Genomic DNA, 12590 nt, shown 5'->3' with positions numbered 1-12590 from the left:
AACTTTGGAGTTTATGGATTTCTGTTCATGCCAATCCACAAATGAGGCTGACCCATGTACAACCACGAACACTTCTTTTCATTTTTTCTTCCTTTTTAATGTATTTAAAGCACAAGCAACTGATTTAAATAGACTACTGAAGCAGTTTTTACGATTGTTTATAGATAGCTTAAAGTAGGCTACAGCCTATTAATTAATTTTCAGTAATTCAGGTGGTCAATACAACTTTCTTCAGAAAGAAACTTGTGACAAAGACCTGGCCTCAAGTATAAATATTTCGGTTATATATTTCACTGTAAAACCACTGCAAGCAGGAACAATAACCTAAAATATTGTGTTATGGCCTTGTTAATGTGTGACATAAAAAATGCTTTACTGTCCCTTTAAGTCTGCGCTATTGTCATTGGTCAATGAGCATCTGTATATCGTGTGCGCTTGTGCAGGTTCATTCTATTCCAGGGGCGAGTGTTATTATAAGGCCTAGAATTGAATGCATCTGCATTGAATGAAATAATACTCTGTATAATTAGATATCGTAACAAATGTTTATTTGACGCGTTACTTGCAAACAACCCAATCCGGATAAAAATGGCTGAATTACCGATGGGGAAAGCGGTCACCGCAGGGAAAATAGCAAGCAATGTACAAAAAAAAATTACCAGGGCTCAGGAAAAGGTAAGTCATTTTAATCATTAGATACAAATTTAAATACATCATCTCTCTCTACGCTGATCTCAGTGTTTTATAGCCTACCTTTCAGCACCATGAAACATTTAAGGCCGTCAGTGTTTTGTCCTCTATTAAACGTGCAATGTGCTAGATTCGATGCTCATCCATTACTAGCAAAAAGCCTTCTAAAGTACGCATTTGCCTGGTATATAGTTGCTAATATTTTAATACATTTATGGATTTTGCTTTGTTGAAGGCGCAAGCTCGCTGTTTATGTCATTGCAGTGGGGCTGCTATGGAAACAAATAGAAAGCTTCGCCTGTTACACTGGATTTGTGCATTCGCTTGAAAACCACGAATATCAGCTCTATGTGTGTTTTAAGCTCAAATTAATCCATTTATTGCCTCTGAATCCTTGCATAGCTGTTTTCGTACAAAAGATGAGCGCGGCGGCGATGTCCGATTCGTAAACGAATCGTTCTTTAAATAGAATCTCTTCATTGAATCGGTTCCCAAAACAAGTACGTGCACGAATTGTATTGAAGCGGATCCTGAGTCAACATCAGCACACCGAGAACGGTCACTTTCAAACATGTCAGATTTTTAACGAGCCGAGAACTATATGACAAATGCTATAAGTGAATGTTAGTATTTTGGTATGTTTAGGATTGAATGCCATAGTTTCTATAAGCTGAATCACGGCTACTACAAACTGAACAGATGAATTACAATAAAAAAAACTTTAATACAACTTAATCGGGAGAGACGTAATAAACAGCGATATGTGTCTACATATGGCTTTAGTGAAATGTTTTAGAACATTTTACGTTGGGATGACATGGGCCATGTGATGACGCAAATACGTTTTTAAACGGTTCTTCGAACGAACTGTTCGAAAGAACCGATTTGCGGAAATGAGTCAGACTTTTCAGCTGCATCACGCACTGCTGCCCATCGTCCTTCATCACTTTGATACCTGCGTCCTGACATTTGACAACTCTGTGTTAAATACTCCAACAGATTTTGAAGACTATTCAACTCAAAAAAAAAACAAAAAACTTAAATTGTGGTTAGGGTTAAGAGGCCATCTGGCTTTTTGCAAATTTATTAGTTGTATCCTACCTAGAATGATGTTTGAACGTTATTCGCACCAGCCGTTACTGAATAAGGCGTTCTTCTCAGAGACAAGAAAATTAGATATTCGTGTAAATTTGTCTGATAAACAAATATTCCAGTCAGCCAACATTTTTGAGCAATAGATATGGCACTGACAATGTATTTATAATATATAGACAGCATATTAAATGAAGTACGTGGTCATAGTACTTCGTCTGTCAAATGAGAGCAGAGTAGTCTCTCGGAAAGGAGGGAGAGAGACCGGATCCTTTATCGAACCATTTCGGACATTGTCAGAAAAGCGGTGATAGCCTACTAAATTGATATTTAACAGACATCTTGCAGACGTAAACCTACGTGTGCTATAGACTATATTATGAGAAAATGTAAGTTTTTTTATTGTATTTTTGTATTTTTTATTTATTTTTACCTTGGATGCATTTAAGCCTAAAGGAGACAACCAAAACAAAATTTCATAGTAGGACAATTTACTTGTCTCACTTTGTCTGTCGCTGTCGTTTACAATAGTCTTCTATGTTGTAGACACATTTACAAGATAATGTAGTTTTTTTTAAACTATGTAGTTCTACTCAATGAAAATATGCTATATTTGTATAGGGGTTCTGTTTTGTCATTACACACTGAAGACAACAGTTTCTTAATTAGATATTTAAAAAAAAAAACAAGCAGTACACAATAAGTGTTTTTCACAATATATGAAAATGGTCAATAATAAAATCATCTTCTCTCAGGTTCTCCAAAAGCTTGGCAAGGCAGATGAGACTAAAGATCTGGCATTTGAAGAGGGTGTGATCAATTTTAACAAACAGCTGGTGAGTGTTTTTCTTTTCATTATTTTTCTTCTAAAGCAGTATAAGGGGATTCTTTGGTATTATGCCTTCGGTCTGTGATTGTGTTTCACTTTAGTGTCATGTGCTCACATAGGTGGAAGGTACCAAACTGCAGAAAGACCTTCGGGCCTATTTGACTGCAGTAAAAAGTGAGATTACCAATTGATAAAATTACACACTTAAAATGAACATAAATTGAATTTGTTGTTTTCTTACCCTTGCTGATCCCTTTCTCATGGTTTCCCCCAGCCATGCATGAATCTTCTAGACGTCTGTACGAGTGCCTGGATGACATGTATGAGAATGATTGGTATGGAAGAAAGGATGTGGATTCCATCTGTGAGGTTATTGTTTTTATTCTTTTAAGTATTTTTTAGTAAAATGTATTTTACACTTTTATAGTAATTCAGGTCATTGTCAGGAACTGTGTTGTGAGCAAAGTATACATTTAGACAAACATCTTTGGAAAGAATAATGCATGTTCTTCTGTTTGTTTGTTTTAAATCAGATGTAAGTTTAAAATGTGTAGTATTTCTTCGAAAATGGACTAAAATATTTAAGACTCATTCTGCACAATTCAAAAAATGAAAATGCCCTCCCCCAATACATCTTAAATTGCCTGAACTTTATTTTTCAAAAGAAAATAAGACCATTTCATGAGATCTTTAATGTAAAGAGTAAACCTAATGATGGAGAGTGAAATTCAATTTCTTTAACACTTTCATTGAGGGCAGATATTGTACATGTATCCACTACAGCTTTTCTTCTTTCCATTTTGATTGTTTTAATATCACACCCATCTGTCATTTATTTCACCATGCTGCCAATACAGGAATGAATGTGTCGTCTTTTCTCAGAAAATGTCATTGCCTAAGATTTTTTAATGTTTTTTAAAAATCTCTCATGCTCCTTAAGGATGCACTTATTTGGTTAAAAATGCAGTTTAAGTAGTAGCATTGGAAAATATTATTACAATTAATATTTGTGCTATTTGAATATATTATAAAATATAAATGTAAATAAAATAAATAAATAAAGGGATTTTCAGCAGCCATTCCTCCAGTCTTCAGTGTCACATGATCCTGCAGAAATCATTCTAATATGCTGATTTGTTGCTCAGGTAACATTTCTTCTTATTAAAACAGTTGCACTTGTTTTTAATTTAAATTTTTTACTGTCAGTTCGAATCAATTTAATGCATCCTTGCTGAATAAAAAATTTAATTTCTCTTAAAAAAAAGTTACCGACTCATTTGTGTAATGTAGGTGCATCCATTGTAAATGTCTTGCATGTCTACCATTTTTATTTGATTTCTTTCTATTTGATTGCTTTCTTTGAAAAGAATATTAGGAGTAAGGAAACAGATATGGGAGGTAATTCACTATAAATTAGATTTCGACCCATCTACATCTCCATTGTTTAGTCTCTAGTTTATAAACATGTAAATGCAATATAGTTTTTCAGCACAGTAACTGCAAGAAACAACACAAAAAGTGATACTAGATTTAGCTTAACTAGTTTTATAACTGATCCAGCTGCTCTGTAGTTGTCTCTATAGATAGTACTTGTCTGTGGGAATGTGGGGGTGTTCAACAAAATGTATTTAAGATGGTTTTGTACCATTCTGATCTTTTGTGTCTATTGTTGTGTGTATAACAGGATTCAGACCTCCTTTGGACAGACTTCCATCAGAAACTTGTGGATCATGCGCTTATATCCATGGACACCTACCTGGGCCAGTTTCCTGACATCAGAGTACTAAGATCCCATGATGATGTTGTGGTTTAGCTTGCATACCATGCTGTGAATTTCCATTTAATATCTGAAAAATTCTTTCTAGGCCCGTATTGCGAAGCGTGACAGGAAGCTGGTGGACTTTGACAGTGCACGACACAATTTTGCTGCGGTAAACAAAGGCAAGAAAGGAAAGGAGGGGATTAAGATCACCAAGGTATGGTCCTTCGTTTTCCAATAATATTTCAGTGCCAAAAAATTAAGGAATAAAATCCAAGGCATTTATTTTTGATTGTTCTCACTTGTTTTGTATATAGCCGGCTTCCTTGCTGGAGAGGGCCGCCCCGGGTTGGGCTCAGGGGATCCTGTCCGCCCATAACGTGGCACAAACCAGCCTCTCCAGGGGTCAGGTGACACACTATAACTAATGCTACTATATTCTGAGCTGTGAAAAGAGCTAGCCAATATTTTGATTCCCTCTCCTTCATTCAAGAGGACAATATCATCTTGCCAGGCCAACACAAATAAGAATCTGGTTCTCGCTTAGTTAGATAAAAGGAAAATGAAATGAAATTCCATGCATATTTGGGCCAAATAAATGACAAATCATACAGGGTAGGTGAGGCAATTCATCATGTTTGATTTAGCTGTATTCAGGTCAATCTTTTTCAACAGCTAAAGCCTTGTGGGTGAATACGATTATTGAATTTCATGTCATGCTTTGATGTAATTTTATGTGTTTATAGGCAGAGGAAGAGCTGGAAAGGGCACAGAAGGTGTTTGATGAAATTAATATAGATTTGCAGGAGGAACTGCCATCTCTGTGGAACAGGTGTGGATATATTACTGTTTACTCTCACAGATCTTCTTTGGATTTTTTGTCAAACACATTTCACTACTGGTATTTACTGTCCACATTGCAGCTTAAGCCGCGGTCACGCTAGACTTTGAGCACACAAAATTTCTACGGACACTTCAACTGTCGTGATATGATGTCAAACTCTGGTGTACATAAACTAATAAATCCCGACGTGTTTCCCATTTTTTGTGCCATTTGCATCAGACATTAGCCAACGGTCCCTGGGCATGACGTCTGAGACTAGGAAGAACCTGTCTGACCGTCATGTAAAACAACCTACATCAGGACTGCGTTTCCCAAAAGCATTGTAAGCCTAAGTAGAACAATTGCCACCAATTGGCTCTACAATCAAATTAGGCTCACGATGCTGTTGGGAAACACAGCCCAGATCATTTTCTTTATGTGAAATTTATTGGCAGATAAATGTAACCCCAATAATAGACTGGCAATCAACAACGCATTCAAATAATTGCACAAATGTGCAAATATTGCAATAAGTGGAGTATGTGTCTGTTTTTTAATTATGTAGAAGCCTGACGATCTGATTGGCTCTTGCCATTTTTGTGTGCGATATGCACCAGATTGTTTGTAAATGGTCCATGGTTATACCATCTTAGACTAAGATCTGTTGTCATCTTATGGGGGCTGAAATTGTGTCTGCTTTCTTCCAGTCGTGTTGGCTTTTATGTGAATACATTCCAGAGTGTGGCTGGTCTGGAGGAGAAGTTTCACAGAGAAATGGGAAAAGTAAGTGTAACAAATCCAGTGCAATACCATTAAATGACAGATCATTATGGTTATGTTTTGTATATAACTTGTTTAAAATTTTAATATATTTAATACATAACATGTTATTTATTCCCGTGATGATGAAGCTGAATTTTCACCATCATTACTCCAGTCAATGTCATTTAATTCTTTAGAAATCAATATGCTGTTATACTAATATTCTAATATGCTGATTTGCTGCTCAAGAATCATTTCTTATTATTATCAAAGTTGAAACTGCTTAGTATTTTTGTGGAAACTGACACATTTTCTTCAGTATTCTTTGAAAGTTTGTTCTCTCTCTCTCTCTCTCTCTTTCTCTCTCTCTTTCTCTCTCTCTCTCTCTCTCTCTCTCTCTCTCTCTCTCTCTCTCTCTATATATATATATATATATATATATATGCACACACTCACCTAAAGGATTATTAGTAACACCTGTTCAATTTCTCATTAATGCAATTATCTAATCAACCAATCACATGGCAGTTGCTTCAATGCATTTAGGGGTTGTGGTCCTGGTCAAGACAATCTCCTCAACTCCAAACTGAATGTCAGAATGCGAAAGAAAGGTGATTCAAGCAATTTTGAGCGTGGGTCTGAGTATTTCACAATCTGCTCAGTTACTGTGATTTTCACGCACAAACATTTCTAGGGTTAACAAAGAATGGTGTGAAAAGGGAAAAACATCCAGTATGCGGCAGTCCTGTGGGCGAAAATGCCTTGTTGATGCCAGAGGTCAGACGAGAATGGGCCGTCTGATTCAAGCTGATAGAAGAGCAACTTTGACTGAAATAACCCCTCGTTACAACCGCTCGTTACAACCGAGGTATGCAGCAAAGCATTTGTGAAGCCACAACATGCACAACCTTGAGGCGGATGTGCTACAACAGCAGAAGACTACAAATTGTCCACTACAAATTGGAAAAAGAGGCTACAATTTGCAAGATTAGCTCACCAAAATTGGACAGTTGAAGACTGGAAAAATGTTGCCTGGTCTGATGAGTCTTGATTTCTGTTGAGACATTCAGATGGTAGAGCCAGAATTTGGCGTAAACAGAATGAGAACATGGATCCATCATGCCTTGTTAACACTGTGCAGGCTGGTGGTCGTGGTGTAATGGTGTGGGGGATGTTTTCTTGGCACACTTTAGGCCCCTTTGTGCCAATTGCCAGCATATTATCATTCCAGTAGGATAATGCACCATGTCACAAAGCTCGAATCATTTCAAATTGGTTTCTTGAACATGACAATGAGTTCACTGTACTAAAATGGCCCCCACAATCACCAGATCTCAACCCAATAGAGCATCTTTGGGATGTGGTGGAACGGGAGCTTTGTGCCCTGGATGTGCGTCCCACAAATCTCCATCAACTGCAAGATGCTCTCCTATCAATATGGGCCAACATTTCTAAAGAATGCTTTCAGCACCTTGTTGAATAAATGCCACGTAGAATTAAGGCAGTTCTGAAGGCGAAAGGGGGTCAAACACAGTATTAGTATGGTGTTCCTAATTATCCTTTAGCTGAGTGTAGCTGAGAGAGAGGTAATAGTGATTGTAAAATATTAAGGAAAAACTTCTGCATTTCAAAAGATGTTTATTTTCTATTTCATTTTTTTTCTAACAGATCAATCAGAATCTGAATGATACACTGGATAAATTAGAAAATCAAGATATGTCCAGGTCAGTCAAATTTCTATAATGCAATATACATAAAGTTTCATTGAGAAGCACTGAACTGTATTTACAGAAAAAAAAATTACACTTGATGGTTCATTTTTGTTCATTTTGCATCATAATGGTCTCTAAATTGTGCATATTATAATAATTAGTATTGGTATAATTACACTCTATACAGTGTATATACAATTAAATTAATGAACAAACCACAACACCACTCTCACAGAAAAACAGGTAGCCAAGGGGTGAGGACATCAACAGCCCAGAAGAGGTAACAGGGGTAGCCCTAGAGTGCTGTTTGTGTGAGGGTGTGTTTGTGTGTGTGTGTGTGTGTGTGTGTCTCTGCATTCCGTCTTACTGAAGCTTTTTCGTGTCTTCAAGTGTAGCCATTTCCAGCAACAGTTTTGCATTTTGCAACTATGTGTTTTAGATGATGCCTTCACAGTACGTTTGAGTTCACTGCATGAGCAGAATAACTTTGCACAGGAAGCAACTGCGTCTCAGTCTGCATGAAACATTTTTTTGTAATTGATACTATCTTCCAGTGTAGTTACAATATGTCAGATCTGGCATGGAAGTATCCCAGATAGACGTTTGGCCACATCTAGGGCTTGTAGTGTGAAGCCCTGGTTCTTGGATTGAGCCAAATGAAAGCATGACACAGATGAGCTCATCATAGCCATGTGACTGTATTTAGATCATTATCTGAATTTTTAGCTCCAGTGAAAGAACACAAGATGCCAATCACACATTGAGCCCAGGAGGACCGCCAGCCATCCCCAAATCTCCGTCTAAGGTACTTTATGCATTTAGAAATCACCATGGCTTTTGTATTTGCAGTGTACGATAATTCTGCTGACACCTGTAAACAATATTGCAGTGATTTCTCATTTCTCATGGTCAAACATATTTCTTATTTATATGTGTTTCCAGCTAAAGCCAGCTGTCCCCCCGCCTCCTAAAGCTACTCCATCAAAGGATCTGAAGCAGGAGAGTATTATCAATCTATTTGGTGAGGCTGCCACTCCGAACATCAGTGTCACTTCGCCAACACAGGTCAGCAGTAATTTCTTCTTTTGTAATCCTGATCTCCAGGCTAATACTGCTACATATGATGGTATCATGTGAAGACTAGCTTTCAATTCATGAGATGGAATTTGAATTGCAGGATGTTGAATTTGAGTTGGAATGACAGGGATTACTATACTTAAATTCAATAAATGTTGATGGTATAAAGAAAAGCAGGTCACTTATCAGGTATTCTTTTAGATGGTTTCCAGCTTGTAGCTTGCTTAATGTTTGGCTACATTTGAAGACTTCAGGGTAAATTGGAAGTGTTCATCCACCATGGTTATAAAATGAAATTACTACGCAAAGATGCACTAGTCCTTAGCACCTAAGAGACATGTCCGTGAAAAACAAGAAACAGTTTATTTGTGAGGAGAACAATCACATGATTATTTTCTAAAATCAAAATAAAACTGAACACCTCAATATTGCAATAAATCAAGGTTGACACAACAGCCTCTTAAACATCTACAAACACTCAAGTCTCAGTTAAGCACAAGTGCTCAAAAAGGGCATAAAGTAAACCAATATACTTAAAAGGTAAGTGAGAAATAAAATAATGTTGAGTAAAATTAAATTGTCAAAGCCTACTTGCACTGGACGGCGATTCACAACTACTTGCTAATGTACTTGCATTTGCTTAAATAGCCATGTTGACTACATTGGGTGAACAAGGGCTAAAGGCACAATATCCTTCAATGCCCGGTACATGGCGATATCGCTTCTCTTGTAGCAGAAATAAAATGCAGCTGAAAAAGTTAGGCACCATGCAAAATGCATAACTCATCACAAATGTTTTGGAGTAAAGAGCACATTGTTCAGATATTTATTCAAAAAGGTTGGCCTTGTCAAGTAGAGAGTAAAAGTTGCTAGTATCTTTAATCCTAAGAAGTAGCCAAAAATCGAATTAATTACAGTAACTAATTACATTTACTGAAAAATACTTTACACTCTTTACACCACTGCAGTATGATGCCCCAGCCACTGCTAATCTGCTGGATATGGATCTGGACTCACTTCAGGCCGCCACCACCCCAGCCGCACAGGTCTGACAGAATTAAAAGAACTTGAGCTAATAGATTTAGCTTATTACGGTGTTGTAGTACTCGAGTCCAGAAAAGACCGGACTCAGACTCAAAGATCATATTTTCTGACTAGTCGAGACCAGCTTATTTAAGTCCAGTCCAAAATCTCTTAAAATATGGTCTTATCCAGACTTAAGTACTATGACACCGGCTTATAGTTTATTTTATGCATTATAATGTCTTTGTATGTATATAAGTATATGTCTGCAATGGAACTTCAGTGTAAATGCCTCTTAGCCAAATGGACAAATGGACTGTTTTGTCCAGTCATTAATTTTGCTGTGTGTGTGTGTGTGTGTGTGTGTGTGTGTGTGTGTGTGTGTGTGTGTGTGTGTGTGTGTGTGTGTGTGTGTGTGTGTGTGTGTGTGTGTGTGTGTGTGTGTGTGTGTGTGTGTGTGTGTGTGTGTGCATTTTGACAGAATTGGGATCCATGGGAGGTGAGTGTGATTGTTTACTCGAAGTTGTAGTGTATACCAGCATATATAACCTTTCCTTTTAATTCAGACAGATTCTTAAACTACTTATTTAGCTTTTTCTGAAAGCCATATCATTTAGTATATTTAATGGTAAGCGAAATTAATCTGCCTTTGTCAAACAGTTGCGAAACAGCTATTCCATTAAATTTCCTTTCACTCTTAAGCTTTCTTAAGTCTGTCTGTCCTGCTTTAACTGTCCATGATATTAATGTTGCACGTCCCACATCATAGTGTGTTCGGCTGAAGAAATGTGTGTTTTACACTCTCTCTGGCTCCTCATTCTTTCTCCACTCCGGTCATGCTTTACCCGGCTCCCACATGCCCCCTTCCCATCATTCCCCCTCACTGCCCTACTTACCCCCCCCCTGCCACATGTAGCATACAGAGAAGGAAGCCGAGGTACCTCAGACATGGGACGATGATGGTCCTCAGACTGTGCACTCTGGCTGGGGTGATGATGGTACCCAGGCTACCTGGGATGATGATGATGGTAGCCAACCTGTGCATGCTCCGGCCACATTCCCCACCTGGAATGATGATGAAGGCTCTCAGCCTGTGCAGGGGAATGACATTGATTCTACCCAGCAGGCCGAGGGGTGGGACAAGGATGGGGCTCAGGTACAATCTCCTAGAGCTAGCTGACAGGAGCTGAGCTGCGCTGTACTGAGGTCCTGCTGCTGTTGGCATCACTGGATGAAAGCAAGAAGATGCTTAGCATGGCAATTGGGAGAATGCTGGTAGCAGCACTAGTAGCAGTAGTAGCAGTAGTAGTAGTAGTAGTAGTAGTTGTAAATGCTTCAACTGGGTTTGATATGTTATGAGAATAGCTGTGTAATCTGCATCTTTTTGTTCTCTCTTTCAATTCTCGGCTCTCTCTTGGTATTTCTACCTTTCATTCTTCTATATATTGGCCCTCTTCTTCTTTATCTCCTGGTCTTTCCTTTTTGCAGGCCACAGAACAGGCAGTTGTTACAGAACAGGCTGTTGTTACAGAAGAGGCAGTAGCCGAAACTGTAAGTTATGTAAGTGAACAAAATTAAGCACAGCATATGGAAGCAAAATACTCGTAGAAAAATCTGATAATAAAACCCAAGGCAAGAGACTAAAGGACAAACAGGAATACTATGTGACCCAAAATTTAAGGAAACATACACTACTGTTCAAAGGTTCGCAATCAGTTAGTAATTTTTTTTGTAAACAAAAATGTATACTTTTATTCAGCAGTGATACATTAAATTTATCAAAAGTGACAGTTTATAATGTTGCAAAATATTTCTGTTTCAAAAAACTGCTGTTCTTTTGAACTTTCTATCCATCAAATAATCCTGAAATAGATCATGGTTTCCACCAAAATTTAAGCAACAAGACTGTTTTAAACATTGATGATAATACGAAATGTTTCTTAAGCACCAATTGAACTTATTAGAATGATTTCTGAAGAAAAGATTACAGGGATACATTACATTTAAAAGTGTATTTAAATGGAGAACAGTTATTTCAAATTGTAATAATATTTCACAATATTACTGTTTTTGATGAAATAAATGTAGCCTTGGAAAAAATCTTTCTGTGAGAGACTGAAATAAGTGCTCCAACACTTTGGGTGAGCCGAGTTCAAGTTCCAGCTCAATGTCTTTTCCCAGTCCAATTCCCCTATCTTGTCTCCCATGATTTTCTGTCTGTCCTTCTACTGTCCTATCTAAATAAAAAAAAGCCTAAAAATATTACCAAAAAAAAAAAAAATTATTTCCTACCCCAATCTTTTGAACAGTAGTGCATGCTGATAATCAGGTGAGGGCTCCCTCTGGTGGACCGAAGGAGTAGCTGCAGCTCCACCATCTGACCTAAAGACATGAAATGGTACATTAGGGACTCTTGAGCGTGTCAGGCACAAGTGGAACACTTTCTTGTTTTGATGGTAATAATTCATATAATGCGATGAAAGCTATAAATATATGTCTTTGCTTCCAGACTGCAACAGTGGCCACAGATAGCACAGAGAGTGTAGAGATGCCAGAAGCCTTCCTGTTCAAAGTGAGTAAATTATGTTTTCATTTAACTAACAATGGTCTGTTAATCAGAATTTTAAGCAGAAGAAGTGAGACATGTATTTTTGTGAACATAGGTGAAAGCAATGCATGACTACAATGCCAATGACTCCGATGAGTTGGAAATGAAGGCAGGAGATGTGGTGCTGGTAGTGAACTTTGAAAGTCCAGACGAACAGGTTCGTATAGTTGTTTAATTTGTGATCTCAGTGGTGTTAGTTATGATCACCTAACTGA

At 37.6% G+C, this 12590-nt stretch overlaps 1 protein-coding gene across 7 annotated transcripts in view; it reads left to right on the top strand.

Moving 5' to 3' along the window:
* Window positions 1-393: 393 nt before the first annotated feature.
* Window positions 394-12590, top strand: part of bin1a (bridging integrator 1a) — a 48318-nt gene continuing 36121 nt past the window's right edge. The window contains exons 1-19 of one of the 7 annotated variants that reach the window (XM_077215094.1): window positions 430-675; window positions 2538-2618; window positions 2731-2785; window positions 2886-2980; window positions 4296-4391; window positions 4477-4587; window positions 4688-4780; window positions 5117-5202; window positions 5901-5976; window positions 7624-7679; window positions 7903-7947; window positions 8394-8472; window positions 8610-8732; window positions 9713-9790; window positions 10249-10266; window positions 10684-10923; window positions 11256-11318; window positions 12277-12339; window positions 12431-12532. In XM_077215094.1, coding sequence (XP_077071209.1) covers window positions 589-675; window positions 2538-2618; window positions 2731-2785; window positions 2886-2980; window positions 4296-4391; window positions 4477-4587; window positions 4688-4780; window positions 5117-5202; window positions 5901-5976; window positions 7624-7679; window positions 7903-7947; window positions 8394-8472; window positions 8610-8732; window positions 9713-9790; window positions 10249-10266; window positions 10684-10923; window positions 11256-11318; window positions 12277-12339; window positions 12431-12532 — 1647 coding nt within the window. In that variant the 5' untranslated portion in view covers window positions 430-588. Of the gene's footprint in view, window positions 676-2059; window positions 2172-2537; window positions 2619-2730; window positions 2786-2885; window positions 2981-4295; window positions 4392-4476; window positions 4588-4687; window positions 4781-5116; window positions 5203-5900; window positions 5977-7623; window positions 7680-7902; window positions 7948-8393; window positions 8473-8609; window positions 8733-9712; window positions 9791-10248; window positions 10267-10683; window positions 11088-11255; window positions 11328-12276; window positions 12340-12430; window positions 12533-12590 lie in introns of those variants that run through there. The other 6 variants (XM_077215093.1, XM_077215096.1, XM_077215097.1 and 3 more) reach the window with 6 other exon arrangements.

Source organism: Siphateles boraxobius, unplaced genomic scaffold, assembly GCF_051911475.1.
Source record: "Siphateles boraxobius isolate OS27281-9 unplaced genomic scaffold, OSU_SipBor_1 7, whole genome shotgun sequence".
Lineage (NCBI taxonomy): Eukaryota > Metazoa > Chordata > Actinopteri > Cypriniformes > Leuciscidae > Siphateles > Siphateles boraxobius.
Note: the sequence above shows the minus strand (reverse complement) of the source record. Positions and strands in the feature narration are given on the sequence as shown.